Raw genomic sequence first — 16,523 nt, forward strand, 5'->3', positions numbered from 1 at the left:
TTCCAAGAGTGTTCCTTGAGACAAAGTCTGACACTCCCTCCAAAAGCATTCCACTCACAATGTAGCGCTGCACACTACATCACTTCAGAGGTCGAGAGTGTACCTGATTGTAATACAGGACTTTGGAAGTCCTGTAGTCAAGAAATCTGCTTACCCAGCATTTCCCAAATGTAAATGATATGTGACTTTGGATCAATTTTTGCATTAATACCCAATCAAGATTTTTCCAAGATATGGTTTAGGGGAAGGCATCTACTATAGATTCTGTAACAGGGGCTTAGTAGGGAGAGCTCCCTAAATATGCCTCTGTGAGTAGGGGAGAGTATGAGATATGTAGGTGTATCAAGGCGAGTGTGGTTTTATTAAGACTGGGAAACACTGATCCTGAAGAACTAATGTTTGTCCAGTGCCTACTGTATGCCAGGTACTGGGTTGGGTTCTTTACCCACGTAGATTTATTAAATTTTCACAGCAACTCCACCAGGGTGTTATTGAAAGATGAGAAAATGAAGGTTTCAGAGCCTCCCTTACAACTGTGCTAAGTGTGAACTCCGGTTCTTTAACTTGCGCTTAGTTGTGGGAGAAGAGGAAAGTAAGACATGGGATCAGTGATGGGGGATGAGCGGCGGCTGCTGTTAAAACCTTCGTTTTCCAGAAAGGCATTAATTGTAGAAATAATGCTCTATGCATTTAATTTATTTTTAATTCTTTTATTTTTGAGGATTTTCAAAGTGAGCATCCTCCCACAGGTTTTTGACAGCTGCTATCACATAAAGTCAGCACATTGCTCTATTTAAAGTACCAGGATTTTTAATAAAATTGCTAGCACTGTTTTCAACATCTAAATCAATTATTAATTCTGTGGTTATAATTACCACTGTTTGTTTCAGTGACCAGGCTACTGACCTTGAGTCATAAGTCAGGGAAAGAGGAAAACTCTCTCTCTGAGTTTATTATGATGAGTATTTTCATAACTTCTAAACAAAAATATATACAGATGATATATTATAGAATCATACACTTGAAAGTTATATAATCTTATTAACTAATGTCACCTCAATAAATATTTTTTTCTTTTTAAATTTTATTTATTCATTTTTTTTAGAGAGGAGAGGGAGAGACAGAGAGAGAGGAGAGACGGAGAGAGAGAAGGGGGGAGGAGCTGGAAGCATCAACTCCCATATGTGCCTTGACCAGGCAAGCCCAGGATTTCGAACCGGTGACCTCAGCATTTCCAGGTCGACGCTTTATCCACTGCGCCACCACAGGTCAGGCCAATAAATATTTTTAAAATAGAAAAAAAAACAAAAACAACAAAACGAGAGCCAGGCTGATCAGGCGGTGGCGTAGTGCATAGAGAATCGGCCTGGGATGCTGAAGATCCAGGTTCGAGACCCCAAGGTCAGTGGCTTGAGCATGAGCTCATCAGCTTAAGAGTGGGGTCTCCAGCTTGAGTGTGGGATCATAGACATGATCCTATGGTTACTGGCTTGAGTGCAGGGGTCGCTGGCTTGAAGCCCAAGGTTGCTTGCTTGAGCCCAAGGTCAGTGACTTGAGCAAGGGGTCACTGGCTCAGCTGGAGCCCCCTGGTCACGGCACATATGAGAAAGCAATCAGTGAACAACTAAGGCTGCAACTATGAGCTGATGCTTCTCATCTCTCTCCCTTCCTGTCTGTCTCTCTCTCTTAAAAAAAAAAATGAGAGCCAAAATGAAACCCATTCAATTCATAGACTACACCTTAAATTAGTAACTGCAGTTGCTTCTGAGGAGAGCCCAGGAAGACAGGATTTTTTTAATCATATACATCTATGACTTACAAAAAATAAAATTAAAAATTATAAAAAATAAAAATTCAACAAAAATGTAATATTATGTTGTATGTGGAATGCCATCATCCAGGTGGTCTTACCATTTAATTGCTCACCCTCACAGGAGAAAGGCCAGCATACCGTGAGGGTAGAGTGTAGAGGACCACAGTGAGAGCCTGAGAAGGGGGAAGTGGAAGTTTCCCGAAAGCATTTCTCCAGATTCTTCTTTCTCCTCTCTCTCTCTTCTTCCAAGTTCTCTCTTCCTCTGTTCGCCTTTCTCTAAAGCACTTCATTTTCTGTCACTGACCTCATTCTAGAATAGATCTGATTTCCTTCCCCCACTTGCCCAGCCATTGCAGTCCCCACCCCCAGTGATTGTCTTCACTGAGATTTATATCAAAGGCCAACACAAGAAATGACCATGTGAAGAACCTCTCGATACCTTCTGAAAAATGACTTGTGAAGATATCATATATTATGTTATTTAATGTTTCTCATGGAAAAGAGTCACATAATAAAAGTCTTTTAGAATTCAGTTCTAGGAATAATATATATTAAAAATAGACTAAGGCCCTGGCTGGTTGGCACAGTGGTAGAGCATTGGCCCAGCATGTGGATGTCCTTGGTTCGATTCCCAGTCAGGGCACAGAGGAAAAGAAACTATCTGCCTCTCCACTCCTCCCCTTCTTCCTTTTCTCTCTCTCTCTCTCTCTCTCTCTCTCTCTCTCTCTCTCCTCTCCTCTCCTCCCACAGCCATGGCTCGATTGGAGCAAGTTGGCTCCAGGTGCTGAGGATGGCTCTACAGCCTTACCTCAGGCACTAAAATAACTTGGTTGCTGAGCAACGGAGCAACAGCCCCAGGTTGGCAGACCATTGCCCCACAAGGGGCTTGCTGGGTGGATCCTGGTCTGGGCACGTGCAGGAGTCTGTTTCTCTGCCTCCCCACTACTCCCTTAAGGGAAAAAATAGATTAACATTATATTAATATATTAACATATTGTTATGTTATGAAAATTTCCAGAATTAACATTGTAGATAGAGTAATGGGCCAGATTGCTTCTCTTTGCAACAAAAAAAGATGTTTCCTTTTTGGTCTTAAAAAAAGATTTAATCCTCAACCATAGCATTACATAGTATTTTTTCCTATTTCTCTTTGGGAAGTTGTATTAAATATACATGTGTCACCCACAATTTTTCTAAAAGTAGTAGTAAATATGATTTTTGGAAACTTTTCAGGGTTATTGATTTTTGAGCTCTGCGTATTAGCATTTTGAGAGCTCACATTGCATTACAATTACTACTTTGCTGTGATTCAGGTCAGGATACTCTAACATTCACATATTAGGGGAAAAATGATTGTCATCAAATGGGTACTGCTAGGAGACCCCAAATTTTTTAAGTGATTTTTTCTTACTAAATACCAATTTGTTGTAGAAAATTTAAATTGCAGATAAATAGAAATATCATCTATGATCCCACCAATCATTATTAGCATTTTGGCTTTCCAAATATGACTTGACAAATATTTTTAAATTACACATATTTTTATAGACCAAAACCAACATCCTTCTGTGTCATTGAAGAGAGATAAGAGGAACACACATAGAACCCATATCCAACTGTAATTATAAGGTACTACCAGAATGCTTAGGCAATAGGAGCCAGGTAGAATAAATAAAATTAATAAAAAGTTTCCAATGGTAGAGGTAAGTCGCAGAACAATTCAGAACTGCTTTATATAACTTTATTTAATATTTTAATTAATTTTAAAAATCAAAATTAAAGTATAGATTGAAAAGTTATTTGACTTTGGGTGATGGGTATACAGCATAATCAATTGTTCAAATGATGTGGAGATGTTGACCTGAAATCTATGTACTCTTGTTGATCAGTTTCACCCTGTTAAATTTAATTATCTAAATTTAAAAGAAAGAAAGGAAAAGCCCTACCTACTATCTCACCCTATTTCTTAACCTGATTTCCTATGGAAAAAATACTTTTTTTTTTTTTTGTATTTTTTTTCTAAAGCTGGAAACGGGGAGAGACAGTCAGACAGACTCCCGCATGTGCTCGACCAGGATCCACCTGGCATGCCCACCAGGGGCACGCTCTGCCCACCAAGGGCCGATGCTCTGCCCCTCCGGGGTGTCACTCTGCTGAGACCAGAGCCACTCTAGCGCCTGGGGCAGAGGCCAAGGAGCCACCCCCAGTGCCCCGGCCATCTTTGCTCCAATGGAGCCTTAGCTTCGGGAGGGGAAGAGAGAGACAGAGAGGAAGGAGGGGGGGTGGAGAAGCAAATTGGCACTTCTCCTATGTGCCCTGGCCGGGAATCGAACCCGGGTCCCCCGCATGCCAGGCCGACGCTCTACTGCTGAGCCAACCGGCCAGGGCCAAAAATACTTTTCTTTAAACCATTTTATTCAAGTGCAAGTTGAAGAATTTGGTGATAAGTATACACCTGTGAAACCATCACCACCATCAAGGCAACAGACATATCCATCACCTCCCAAAGCTCTCTCTTGTGATTGTTATTATTGGCAAGATCATTCAACATAAGATCTATATCTTAGCAAATTTAAAGTATACAATATGGTATTGTTAGTACAGGTACTATGCTATATAGTAGATCTCCAGAACTGACATCACATAACTGAAATTGTACCCTTTGACCATCAGTTCCTTGGGTTGGAAATAATCTGTATTTTCTACTTAGACAAAAGGCAGCATATTATACACATTCTTCCGTACCTCTTTCTTTTCACTTCGTAGCCTGCCCTGGAACTCTCCCATTTGAAAACAGAAAGCTTTGTCATTTCTCATAGCCAGGTGATACTCTCAGCTCGGTGGGTGTACCATAGTTTACTTTGCCATCTACAGACCACCTTTTGCTATTACAAACAGTGCCACAGTGCATGCTCACGTATCTACGTCACCTTACAACATGTGATACAACTGTAGGAAATTTCCCAGGATTAAAATTGCAAGGACAAAATTTTGATAGCAATTGTCAAGTTGTCCTTTGTGAAGATTACACCATCATTCATTTCCATCAGTATGTTTCACCACAGCCTCATAATTATTTATTTGGAAAACCCAGTGTGATTTTTAAAAAGCTAATTCTATTCCAGTGAGACTGGCTTATTAGAACTTATATTCCCTGAGCTCAAATGAATTGTTTAATGTATTATTTTGAAGTTGGTATAGTCAACTCATTATTATTTATTAACACAGAAAGGAGCCATGGCAGATATCTACAATGGCAGATAATTCAGATGTAATTAAATTCAACTTTGAAATGTAACTTTTTCTACATTAAATGTTTTTTCCCTAAGGATGTCTGTTTTAGGAAATGTAAAATAGTTTTTAGCACACACAAGCTATGGTGGATGAAGAAGGCCAAGAATTAGAAAGAAGTTGTGTAGAATAAAAAAAATCTCTACTTTATTCTTGGGATTGTAGATGATATTAATTTGTCCTTTTTTTTTTTTTTTTTTTTTTGTATTTTTCTGAAGCTGGAAACGGGGAGAGACAGTCAGACAGACTCCCGCATGCGCCCAACCGGGATCCACCCGGCAGGCCCACCAGGGGGCGACGCTCTGCCCCTCCCGGGCGTCGCTCTGTTGTGACCAGAGCCACTCTAGCGCCTGTGGCAGAGGCCAAGGAGCCATCCCCAGCACCCGGGCCATCTTTGCTCCAATGGAGCCTCAGCTGTGGGAGGGGAAGAGAGAGACAGAGAGAAAGGAGAGGGGGAGGGGTGGAGAAGCAGATGGGTGCTTCTCCTGTGTGCCCTGGCCGGGAATCGAACCCGGGACTTCTGCACACCAGGCCGACGCTCTACCACTGAGCCAACTGGCCAGGGCCTAATTTGTCCTTTTTGATATATACTTTTAAAATGTTATAATGTATTCAGATTACATGGGTTTGTAGTTGCTGTTAAAATACAAGGACCCAAACAAGTCTTTTTCATTATTTTTCAGCCTGAGAAGTATAAACCCCTAAGGGAAACTATATTATTTTAAGTAGCACTAATTAATCAATTAATATACCTTTGAATGAAATTTGTTCCAACATATTTAAAACTGCTCTTTCCCACGTTATCACTTACTGGAGAAGCCACTGTAAATAACGGAGGGTTGGTTCACAAGGTGGTGTTGGTCCCAGCATAACCCTCTGGGGATGGGACCCGCAGTACAGAAGTGTCTGACTCAGCCTTTCTCTCCCCTTGCAGCATCTTCCTCAAAGAGCTGGAGAAGTACGAGCAGCTGCCTGAGGATGTGGGACACTGCTTTGTTACCTGGGTAACTGACCCAAAATCCTCTTTCTCCCATTGCCCCATGCTCTTCAGGAATGTAGATGGTTCCAGATGGCATCAGTGTCCGGGGCCTGACCTGAGAATTGGTGCCACTGACATTGTAACGTAAGACCAGGGACTGTAGAAAAGGGCCAGGAGTGGATCTGGGAAGAGCCAACCCTCCCTGAGGATCAGGGCCCTCCTTTGGGGGAGGCCTTAGCCATTGTGTCCGAGAGTCGTGTGAAGCTTTCTAAGCACTTTCTAAAATTCAGATATCAGGAGATTAGAACAAGACCACCGCCCTTGATAGAGAAACACTCTAGCTACATCCACTATTTGGGGGGGGGTGTTTTTGTTGTTGTTAGTTTTTTGGGTTTTTTATTTTTTAACTGGATGAGGATTAGGGAATTAGGATTTTAGGAATACCTCAAACCACCAAACCATTGGTTATGTTTTCTTTCTTAATAGAGAGGACATACTCTGAGTACCATCCCAATTCTGACCTACAAGATGAATGTTTCTAGGTGCAATTGTCATGGGCCAAGTAAACGGGCTGAATGTACCAGGTTCTAACTATGTAAATGAAACATTAGCTTCCATTAGTATCTCTAAGTCACATTACTCTGAGCTAAAGTTCCTGATGTGAGCACAAAGGTCTCCAGAGTAGGTCATGAGGACACTGAAGCAACTACACATGGAAATCCTTCCCTGGGGTCAGGAGTTCTAATATATAATAATTATTTTCTGATTATAACTTCTTCTGGAAATAGGTGAATTACTTTTCAAAATATCTTCACGGTTCCAAAGTTAATACTCTCAGCAGCCTTCTGGAATAGGCAGGGCTATGGTTGTGTTTTATATTTTACAGAGGGAAACATTTCAGTTGATCTGAGAGATTGACTAAGTCCACTGACATCTAATATCACAGTCAGTTCCACAGTTCAAGACCTGAGTTGCTGTCTTTTCATGAAACCTTCATATTTGCTTCCTGGCATTCTCTTGTGTGTTAAGGAGGTCTCAGACTGATAACTTATTTTGTGCTAATACACTTTCTACCAGTAAATATATGAGCCCGTGTACATTTCACATTAATGCTGATAAACAACTTAACTTGTATTGCCAATGGAGAGAAAAAAGATCGACCGTTAAGTGAAGGGATTTTTACAATCTTGTTACATACAATTTGTGGGTTTCTCTTACAATCAACCATAAGTACTATTTAGCGACATCTTTTAGGGATGATAAGTGTCTCATAAGTAATGTGTAAACCCAAAAATTGATTTTAGAAAACCTTTAGTGATTGCATAAAATATGCACATGTTGCTAAGAATGATCCCAAGGTGACTTTAAGTCTTATAATCCTAACTGGTGAGTGTCGTGCAGAAGGAAAGGCAGACAGAGTCATTTGTAACATACTGAAAGGATATGACCAAGAAACCTGAAGTCAGCTTCCCTGAGCTCTACCACTTTTGGACAATTTTCACGTCTGTGAAGTGGGGATGGTAATAAAGGAATTCACGACATACGGTTCTCATGAGGATCAAATGAGTTAATACATATAAAGCACTTAGACAGTGCTGGCATAAATGAAACAGGCTGCATGTATAACAAGGGGGCATATTGAGGCTACTTTCTCAGGAGAGGACATCCCACATCTCTAATAGACACCATAATGGCAGCATTCCACAAATGGGAAAAGTACTTGGTGGCTAAAATACATACACAGGGGAAAGGATAGTGTAGCATAACCCAGAGGGTCCTGAGAGAAATAAGAAATGAATTTTCAGCAAGTAACAATCTGGTTAGGATTCATTATGCAGACCCTGCCCCCTTTGGGTCACCTGCTGTCCTTTCCCTCCATCAATGCTCATTGCCTCTGAGTAGCTGTGAGGATGACAGCATAGTCACCGGGCACACCCTACAGGCTACGCCGCGGAGACACTGGGAGCAAAGCTGAGCTAGCTCTGAGATTGTACTGCATTTTCATGTTTTGATTTTTGCTTTCAGAGCAAATGCTGTCATGTTTCAAAATGGTGAACACAGTTGTAGGTAATCCAAAATAGGAGATGCTCTCTAAAAAATAGCTGTCCAACTTCAGAATACATTATGATATGCAAATTGGCTTTGCTAATTCTTTCTAGCACAGACTAGTATTAAAATGAGCTTACTTTTAGTGAGCTTTCTCCTGCTGTTAGGAGAAGAGCATCCCAAATTTCGCCTGGGAGCATGGGCCAGATAAGCCCAGAACATCTGCCGCAGCTGGTGGCACAGCGACTCTGAGGGGGTGACTGCACAGCTCTGCTGGGCCCCGCGGGCACAGTCGACAGACGGGGACTGCTAATGGGTACTTATCTGTTATTGTCTTTGTTCTTTTGTAGGCAGACAAATTTCAGATGTATGTCACCTACTGTAAAAACAAGCCTGATTCCAACCAGCTGATCCTGGAGCACGCAGGCACTTTCTTTGATGTAAGCTGTGATTTTTTTATTCTTGAGCCATTGAAGCAGTGGTGGAGAGGCTTCACTACTTTGGGACAGTGGGTGACTGCTGTCCTTTGCTCTTCACTTTCCTTTCCTGGCCATCCCAGACCTCTCTCTCATGGATACAAAAGCAGTGTGTGCCCATTGTTTTACTCCATCCCATCTGAAGAGCCGTGATTTTGAACAAGGCGTGTTAGCCCCCGTGCCTCTACCCCAAACCAGCTAGCCATAGATCTCGTATGCAGAGGAGCTGGCGGTGCTGCGGGCGTTGAGATGGTCCGCTCCTGCCTATCTACAGCTCCCTCCCATGTATGGCTTCTCAGAGTGTGGCCGCAGACCGGCCATAGCGCCGTCCCCTGAGAACTGTTAGGAGCATGTGGACTCCCCTCCGGACCTGTCGAATCAGAGTCTCCCAGGCAGCAGCCCAGCACTCTGAGCTGTAAGGAGCCCTTCAGGTGACTCTGATGCCCACACAGGTTTGAGAATCACTGCTCTCCTGCAATCGTTTCAACTTTGGCTACACGCTGGAATCACCTGGGAGCTTTGAAAAATACTGATTCTGGCATGGCCAGGCGGTGGCACAGGGATAGAGCATTGGCCTGGGATACTGGGGACCCAGGTTCAGAACCCCAAGTTCACTGGCTTGAGTGCAGGCTTATCTGGCTAGAGTGCAGTATCACCAGCTTGAGCACGAGGTCTCTGGCTTGAGTGTGGGATCATGGACATGACCCCGTGATCTCTGGCTTGAGCCCAAGGTCACTGGCTTGAGCTCAAGGTCACTGGCTCATCTGGAGCACCTGGTCAAGGCATATATGAGAAGGCAATCAATGAACAACTAAGGAGCAGCAACTATGAGTTGATTCTTCTCATTGCTCTTCCTTCCTTTCTGTCTGTCCCTATCTGTCCCCCTCTTTTTCTCTCTCACTAAAAAAAAATACTGATTCTGGGTCCCACCTCTGAGAGTCTGTTATGATTGGCCCAGGTTTGGGCTGGACATTGAGAGCTTTAGAAGTTTCCAGGGAGAGCTGATGCACGGCGAGGGCTGAACGCTTGTGCAGTAGGAAGCCAGGAGGAGGGTCAGTGCTGACAGGCCTCGTTAGATCCTTCCGTTTCAAATGAGATGAACAGTGATGAAGTCTGTGTTGTCCTGGACCCCAGAGAGCGACCTAACGTGAACAGAATCAAATGGGTCACTGCAGGATACCAGGGAAGAACAAAGGTGAGGGACGAAATGAGGGGAAAAAGGAAGTTCAGTGAGTGACAGACTGTAGCAATGGTGGCCAATCTGGTAGTCTTGTCAGAAGTGACGAAAACTTGAAATTCAGAAACTTCTATCAGTCTACCTTTCTGCCTACCTGCTTTTATTCCTTCCATAAATGTTTCAGTGTGTACTGTATGCAAGATAGTGTGCTGGGTCCCCTGGGGAACACAGACATTTAATTTTAGTTCCCATACTCGAGTTTACCAGATAAATCTTCTCTGAGCATCCTTCTAGCCTGACACTGCCATAACAGAAAGATTCTACAGGGATCTTACTGCTCAGTGAGGCAATGACACTTGAATAGGAGAAAGCCAGACAAGAAAAACATACGATATTTTTAATGGAGCATTATTATAGAAAGGCTCTAAAGGCCCCAAACTGGAATTTCTGAGGTTAGATTTAACTAAACAGAAAACCCAAGTAAAGTGCTTTCCTAACTTGTTATCAGAGTTTATAGAGTGCTTTATGCCATTACCTTTGCTTAATATGAGAATATGTTTCCTTTAAGACCTCTCTGGTTGACTTCATCAGCAGTAGCCAGAAGGGTCTTTTTGAAGTTTTAAATGCACTGTGTCCTGTCCTTCACTTTGCATGTTTCTGACCATATGTGCCTTGTGCTCTGAGCAGGCCTCAGTCGGTTCTGCTCTCATCTTTGCTCCCACTGTTCTCTCTGCCCGAAAGGAACTGTGACCCCTCTGTGCATGCACGCATGGGTGCGCACAAAGAGTCACTCCTCAGAATTCATTTTTTACTGTAAAGGTCAAATGTTGCTTTCTGCATGAATCCTTCCCTTTCTGTATGCATACATTATATTTTATATCTCTCTTATAGCATCTGTAAGAATTTGCCTTTTGGCAGGTTGACAAGGTACCTTCCTATTCCTCATACCTCCCCCCCAACTGAGAGCCCCTTGAGGTTGACTAATGGTTTTCCAGGTTCATTTTGTACATATCATGGTGTCTGGTGTTAAACTGTATTTTCTCTTAGTCCTACATTCTTCATATCCCTGTTTCCAACCAATTTCTGGATTTTGACTGATAAGCCAGGTGGTCCACAAATTTTGCACCCTGTCCTCAATAGCCTCTATGCTAGTTGAGAAGGCCAAAGGAAGCCACAACTCCAGTCCAGCAGGAGTTCCCAGCTCTTGACCTGGTAGAGCAGGAGAGCAGTTAACTCTCCTCATTGTTCCCAAGATTTCCAGAAAGCACGATTTTTACCACATTTTTCCAATTCATCAGAAGGGTTTCCCCAAGTTCTACACTTAGGAACCATCTGTGTTAGGCCCTCGTTCTATAAAAGAGATAAACCCTTAGTAAAGGCAGATCCCCCATTATCATAAAGAGAACACAGAGAATTGAAGTCCTGGAAAGACTCAGCTCACACATTCACAGGACCCAGAATTTTCTACTCCAGATGTGAGATGCTGATCTAACTGTATTTTTCACTTTTTCTAGCATCTAGGTGTGCATCCTCTGTACCATTCGGGCATCGTCTTTGTTATCATCTAAACCACAGTGGTTTTCTCCTGTGCATTTTGCTTTATAGGCCATTTTGCTGTATGTGCATTTTGCTGCCTATGTAGAGTGCCCTTCCTCTCCCTTCCCACTTCCCACCCTGCCTATCCTCTGAGCCCCAGCTGCAGGCTTTCCCTCTCTAAACCCACTCCTGGCCCCGGTGACTCCTGGAGTCTTCCTGGCTGAAAGCAATGGAAGTACTTCCTGTCACCCTTTGTTGCTCTCTGTTATGTGTGTATTTAGCTAGCTAGAATATATGGTTCTTGAGGGGAGGGACTAAAATTCACCCTTCTCTAACTTTCCTAACACCTTGACCTTAGGTAATGCAAGATCGTTTTATTTATATATATTTTTAATTGAGTTTAGAAAGAGAGGAAGGGTGGAGAGAGAGGAAGGGAGACACACTGCTTTGTTGTTCCACTTAGTTATGCATTCCTTGGTTGATTCTTGTATGCGCCCTGACTGGGGATCAAACCAGCAACCTTGGAGTATCAAGATGATCTCTAACCAAATCAGCAAACTGACCAGGGCCTGGAAGATTGTTTTGAAGATAGGATAGAGAGTGGGCCAAAATGAGAGACCGGAGGCACAGACAGCAGCTGGAGACCGTGGTCGTGGCTGGGCGTGAATGACGTGGGCAGTGTGGGCAAGCCGGACAGGAAAGATGTGCCTCCCCAGTTCTTGAGGATAGCAGAAGGAAAGCAGCTGAAAACGACTCAGGGTTTCCAACTGGACAGACCTGAAGAATGAGGGAGGTACCACTGCTCACAATGAAAGAGTTCTAAGGGGTGATGCTAAGTTGGGACGTGTCGCATTTGAAGAGACTGCCGGCGATACAGACTCGGGAGCCGTCAGAGCAGAGAGAGAGCCTCACTCTCTTCTCTGCCTTCCCTTCGTTCCCGTCCTCCTTGCTGCCCCTTTCGTTTCTTCCCTTCCGGGTTTACTTCCCTCCACTTCTACTTCTTCACTCCCCCTTTCCCCTTCTGTCCATTGGTCACCTTGTCACTTTCTTCTTCTACTTTCAACTTTCCTCTTAACTTCCATTTCCGTTTCACAAATCTGCTTTCTCACCCTGAAGCTTCTCTCCTTTCTCCATCTCTCTGTTTTCATCCTGTTGATATACGCACCTTAGTCTCTCATATTTCTCTTTCAACTCCCCTTCCCCATCAAAGAACAGTTCCTCATAATTGCCTTCCCTTTCTTCTCTCCTCCCTTACCCCGCCTGCCTCCCCCCAGAACACACGCCCACGGGCGTCCCTGTCTAACGGTGCTGGTTTTCACCCTGCAGGAGATACAGCAGCGGCACGGTCTGGCCAACTCCATCTCCTCCTACCTAATCAAGCCCGTCCAGAGGATCACCAAGTACCAGCTGCTCCTGAAGGTACCCCCCTCCCCTCTGGGTCACCCCTGCCACCCGACTGCCTGGGCCCAGGGAGTCCCAGCTTTGTCCAAGGATGGGAAAGCTTCCATCTGAAGACCTTTCCACAGCCTAGAGCAGAGCTTCAGAGATGAGCCTGTGCTGGCATCGCGGGCTCCACATTGCGTGTCCTGTCCCATGAACTTCCAAATGCGCCTTCACAGGCGGAAAGAGGAGAAATGGGAGTGGAAACAGTTGTGACTAGTTTCACACCCACCCACCACTGCACACCTGTTAGCGATGGCCACCCCAGGCACTGCCTGGTACTTAGAGCCTCTCCTGGGGCGGGCAGATTCCCCCTGCTGGCCCCTGCTTCTGAGAGGGTCAGGGGTCAGGGTCTTAAAGGGGCAGTGCCACTCTGCAGGGGCAACCAAGGCCCAGGGCAGTAGTTGCCATTGCCTCCATCTCTGTTTGCCAGGACTGTGAGGTTTCCGAGAGAAGATAAAGAGTGTGTATTAAAACAAGGACACTCTTGTGTCTGCAGGGTCCCATATATTAGAGGTTCTCCAGGAGCCAACCAAGGGACTTGGATTTTCTTCAAAATTTTTTATTTAAAAATCAAATAATAAAATTATGTGACATACTAAGTAATTTCAGTTGGTTCTTCTCAGAGTAGGATACACTGACAGTCTGGAAATATGAGGTTCCCCACAGAAAGCGTGGGAAATGGATATTATAGGCAGTTATATGGCACCTGTCTATCCTAATTCTTAAGGTGTAGAAGCGGAGCTTTCCCTAAGTTTGAATATTTTGCTGCTTGCTCCTCAGATACAAAGGATAGCGAGAGGCATGTTATAAGTAGTACACAATGAAATTCAACTCATGTTTAGAGTGCTTGCATAATCTCACATATTCTAGCTCCACCAAACCTGAAAATCAGTCTAGTTTCAAATCTAGGTTTCTAGTCCTGTGAGAAACTGGACTTTCTGGCCTCGCACTTGTGGTTTGGTGATGAGCAGCAGGGGGCAGCAGCGAGCCTGGCCCTGGGTCTCTGGGGCAGGGCAGGGCCATGCACACCCTTCCCCTCAGCCTCCTTCTTCAAACCTCCTTCCTGTCTCCAGGAAGAGACTATGGGCTTCTGCTCCCAGTCGCTCAAGTCATCCAACCCTGCGGAAATGTCTTAAAGCAGGGGTCCCCAAACTTTTTACACAGGGGGCCAGTTCACTGTCCCTCAGACTGTTGGAGGGCCGGACTATAAAAAAAACTATGAACAAATCCCTATGTACACTGCACATATCTTATTTTAAAGTAAAAAAACAAAACGGGAACAAATACAATATTTAAAATAAAGAACAAGTAAATTTAAATCAACAAACTGACCAGTATTTCAATGGGAACTATGCTCCTCTCACTGACCATCAATGAAAGAGGCGCCCCTTCCAGAAGTGTGGCGGGGGTCAGATAAATGGCCTCAGGGGGCCGCAGTTTGGGGACCCCTGTCTTAGAGAATCACAGCGTGGCATCCTGCCCACAGCCTTTACTGAGGACTAGTGTGAGAAATAATCTGCCGGACCTCTTGGCTGTTTTGGCAGAAATGCTTTTGATGATATCATCCTCTTTGTGTTTTGGAGTTTTTTATATAAAGACTCATCAAATTTCTCATAAAATCTCAGTGTGGGGCATGGTGGGTGGGAGTGGGGAGGGGAGTTTTCTCTTGAAAAATGGGTGTGCTTTCTACCTTTAAATCACAAGAGCTTTGGGTCCTTCTTTGCTTTAGACCATCAGATAGTTAGCATTGAGTTCTGGGGTTCCTTACAGTAGTTTCTCCTTCACCCAGATCTCTGTGTGTCCCACATAATGCTTGACTCTTCTAAGTGAATTTTCCTATGTCAAAAGATTATTGAAAGTTTACTTTTGTGGTTTTTTCATGTAACTATCCCCAAGCCTCTCCAGTAACTGGGGGAGGAGGGAAACCAGCTGGCCCATCTACACTGACAGTGAAGTGCAGCTCTAAGAGGAAGACAGCCTTCCACCTGTGCCTTTGAAGCCCAGGAGGCTGAGGCTCCTAGGATTACTCTTGTGACACAGACAAGGGAGGGAAGTGGAGAATGGAGGGCCTGTCCTGTGTTTTGCTCCAGGCAGATGGAGGGGGGGCTCTGGGCCTTCATTCTCTGCTGAATGTTTTAGGAAGACATGACTGCAGGTAACTGGGGGTGGGGGGACAAAATATTGGGAATCTGAGTGTGGAGAAGGGGTATAATTATTGGGGAAAAAAACATCCACAAGATTTTTTTTCTTTTAAATGTGCTGGTGGGCACTCAGATGCCTGCTAAGTAAAAGAAAAATAGTTTGCTGAGCTTTTACTATAAATAAATAATATGGGATTTATTTTCTCATTAAAGTCTGTTTTATTCCAAATAAATGGATATGTAATTATTAGTGTCCTCTGGGGTTCCTCACTTTTGGTGTTACCTGAAAGGAAAGCTGTATACCAGTGAGAATGTCGGTATTCTCCACGTAAACCTGCTGCAGCTGCCCTTTCGGAATGTAAATTAAATGAGGAGGCTTCTCTTTATCATAAACAATAGCCAGGATTTGGGTAGAACTTATTGGCTGCACTGGTTGATTAGCGGACTTGCCAAATTGCTTAGGGGGTTAAACTAATTGGTGTTTTCCCTTGTAAACTAAAACATATTCCTTATTTCTCTCTCATATTTCTGCCTGGAAGGTCCTTTGAGATGTAGGAAAACAAGGATTGGGAGGGGTAGAGTTAGGTAAGCGGTGGGGAGAATCAGAGAAGGTCAGGTAGCAGAAGTAAATGCAACTTCCTGAACAATGATGTCATTACACTGCCTGGTGCCAGGGACAGCCGAGAACTGGTCACATCTCAAACATACTCTGGGCAGTTCACCTCTTCTGTGGACACTCAAAGCAGCCATCTTCATATGGAATGTATCCAGGACAACACAAAGGATTGGGTTTTCCCACCAGATGCTCACTAATCAGGTGTCTTACCAAGTGTAAAGCTTTGCTAACACAGTCATGTACTACCTGCCTAATGACCACATAATATGACAGTGATCACATAAGGTTATAATGGAGCTGAAAAAATTTCTATCACCGAGTGACATTATAGCCATCATAATGTCGTAGCAAACACATCACTCACAGGCTGTAGCAAGGCTGGGGTGAACGAGCCCGCTGTGCTCCCAGTCCTCAGAAAGTCCAGCGCACGCAGTTACATATAGTACATAACACTTGACCATGGTGATAAATGACTACGACTGCTTTATGTATGCACTAACTTTTATTATTGCAGAGTGTACTCTTTCTACTTATAAATTTAAAAAAATTTGCTGTGAAACAGTATCTGTGTTACACTAGCAGCAGCCTCACACACTTCGTGTTTACCGCCTCTCTTGATTGCATCATTTTCTCTTGTACTTGATTTAATCTCACGTTGTTTTATATAGCAACAACGTTTTTATATGCTGTACAGGATTGTAACCTAGGAGCAATAGGCTCTGCCATACAGACTAGGTGTGGTCATCTATACCATCTAGGTTTCCATAGATACACTCTGTGATGTTCGCACAATGATGAAATCACCTGATGACGCATTTCTCAGAACATGCCCCCATCGTTAGATGGTGCATGGCTGGAATTTCAAGGATGCAGATAAGCTTAAGGCAGAGGTAAAGCAGAGAGAAGTCCAGGACTGCCAACAGCTCCGAGTCCTTTATTGCGGCAGCATCAGGATGCGCCGTGGCCCCGATTAACATGCAGGGTTTCTATGTGTTGTATGCTGCA

General features: G+C 43.8%; 1 protein-coding gene across 24 annotated transcripts in view; it reads left to right on the plus strand.

Annotated features, from left to right (window-relative positions):
- The window catches only part of KALRN (kalirin RhoGEF kinase), a 735,103-nt gene that overhangs the window by 474,056 nt on the left and 244,524 nt on the right, over positions 1 to 16,523 (plus strand). For all 24 annotated transcript variants that reach the window (XM_066240737.1, XM_066240739.1, XM_066240742.1 and 21 more), the window contains 3 exons: positions 6,039 to 6,108; positions 8,480 to 8,569; positions 12,645 to 12,737. In XM_066240737.1, coding sequence (XP_066096834.1) covers positions 6,039 to 6,108; positions 8,480 to 8,569; positions 12,645 to 12,737 — 253 coding nt within the window. The remainder of the gene's footprint in view (positions 1 to 6,038; positions 6,109 to 8,479; positions 8,570 to 12,644; positions 12,738 to 16,523) is intronic.

Source organism: Saccopteryx bilineata, chromosome 8, assembly GCF_036850765.1.
Source record: "Saccopteryx bilineata isolate mSacBil1 chromosome 8, mSacBil1_pri_phased_curated, whole genome shotgun sequence".
In the NCBI taxonomy this organism is placed as follows: domain Eukaryota; kingdom Metazoa; phylum Chordata; class Mammalia; order Chiroptera; family Emballonuridae; genus Saccopteryx; species Saccopteryx bilineata.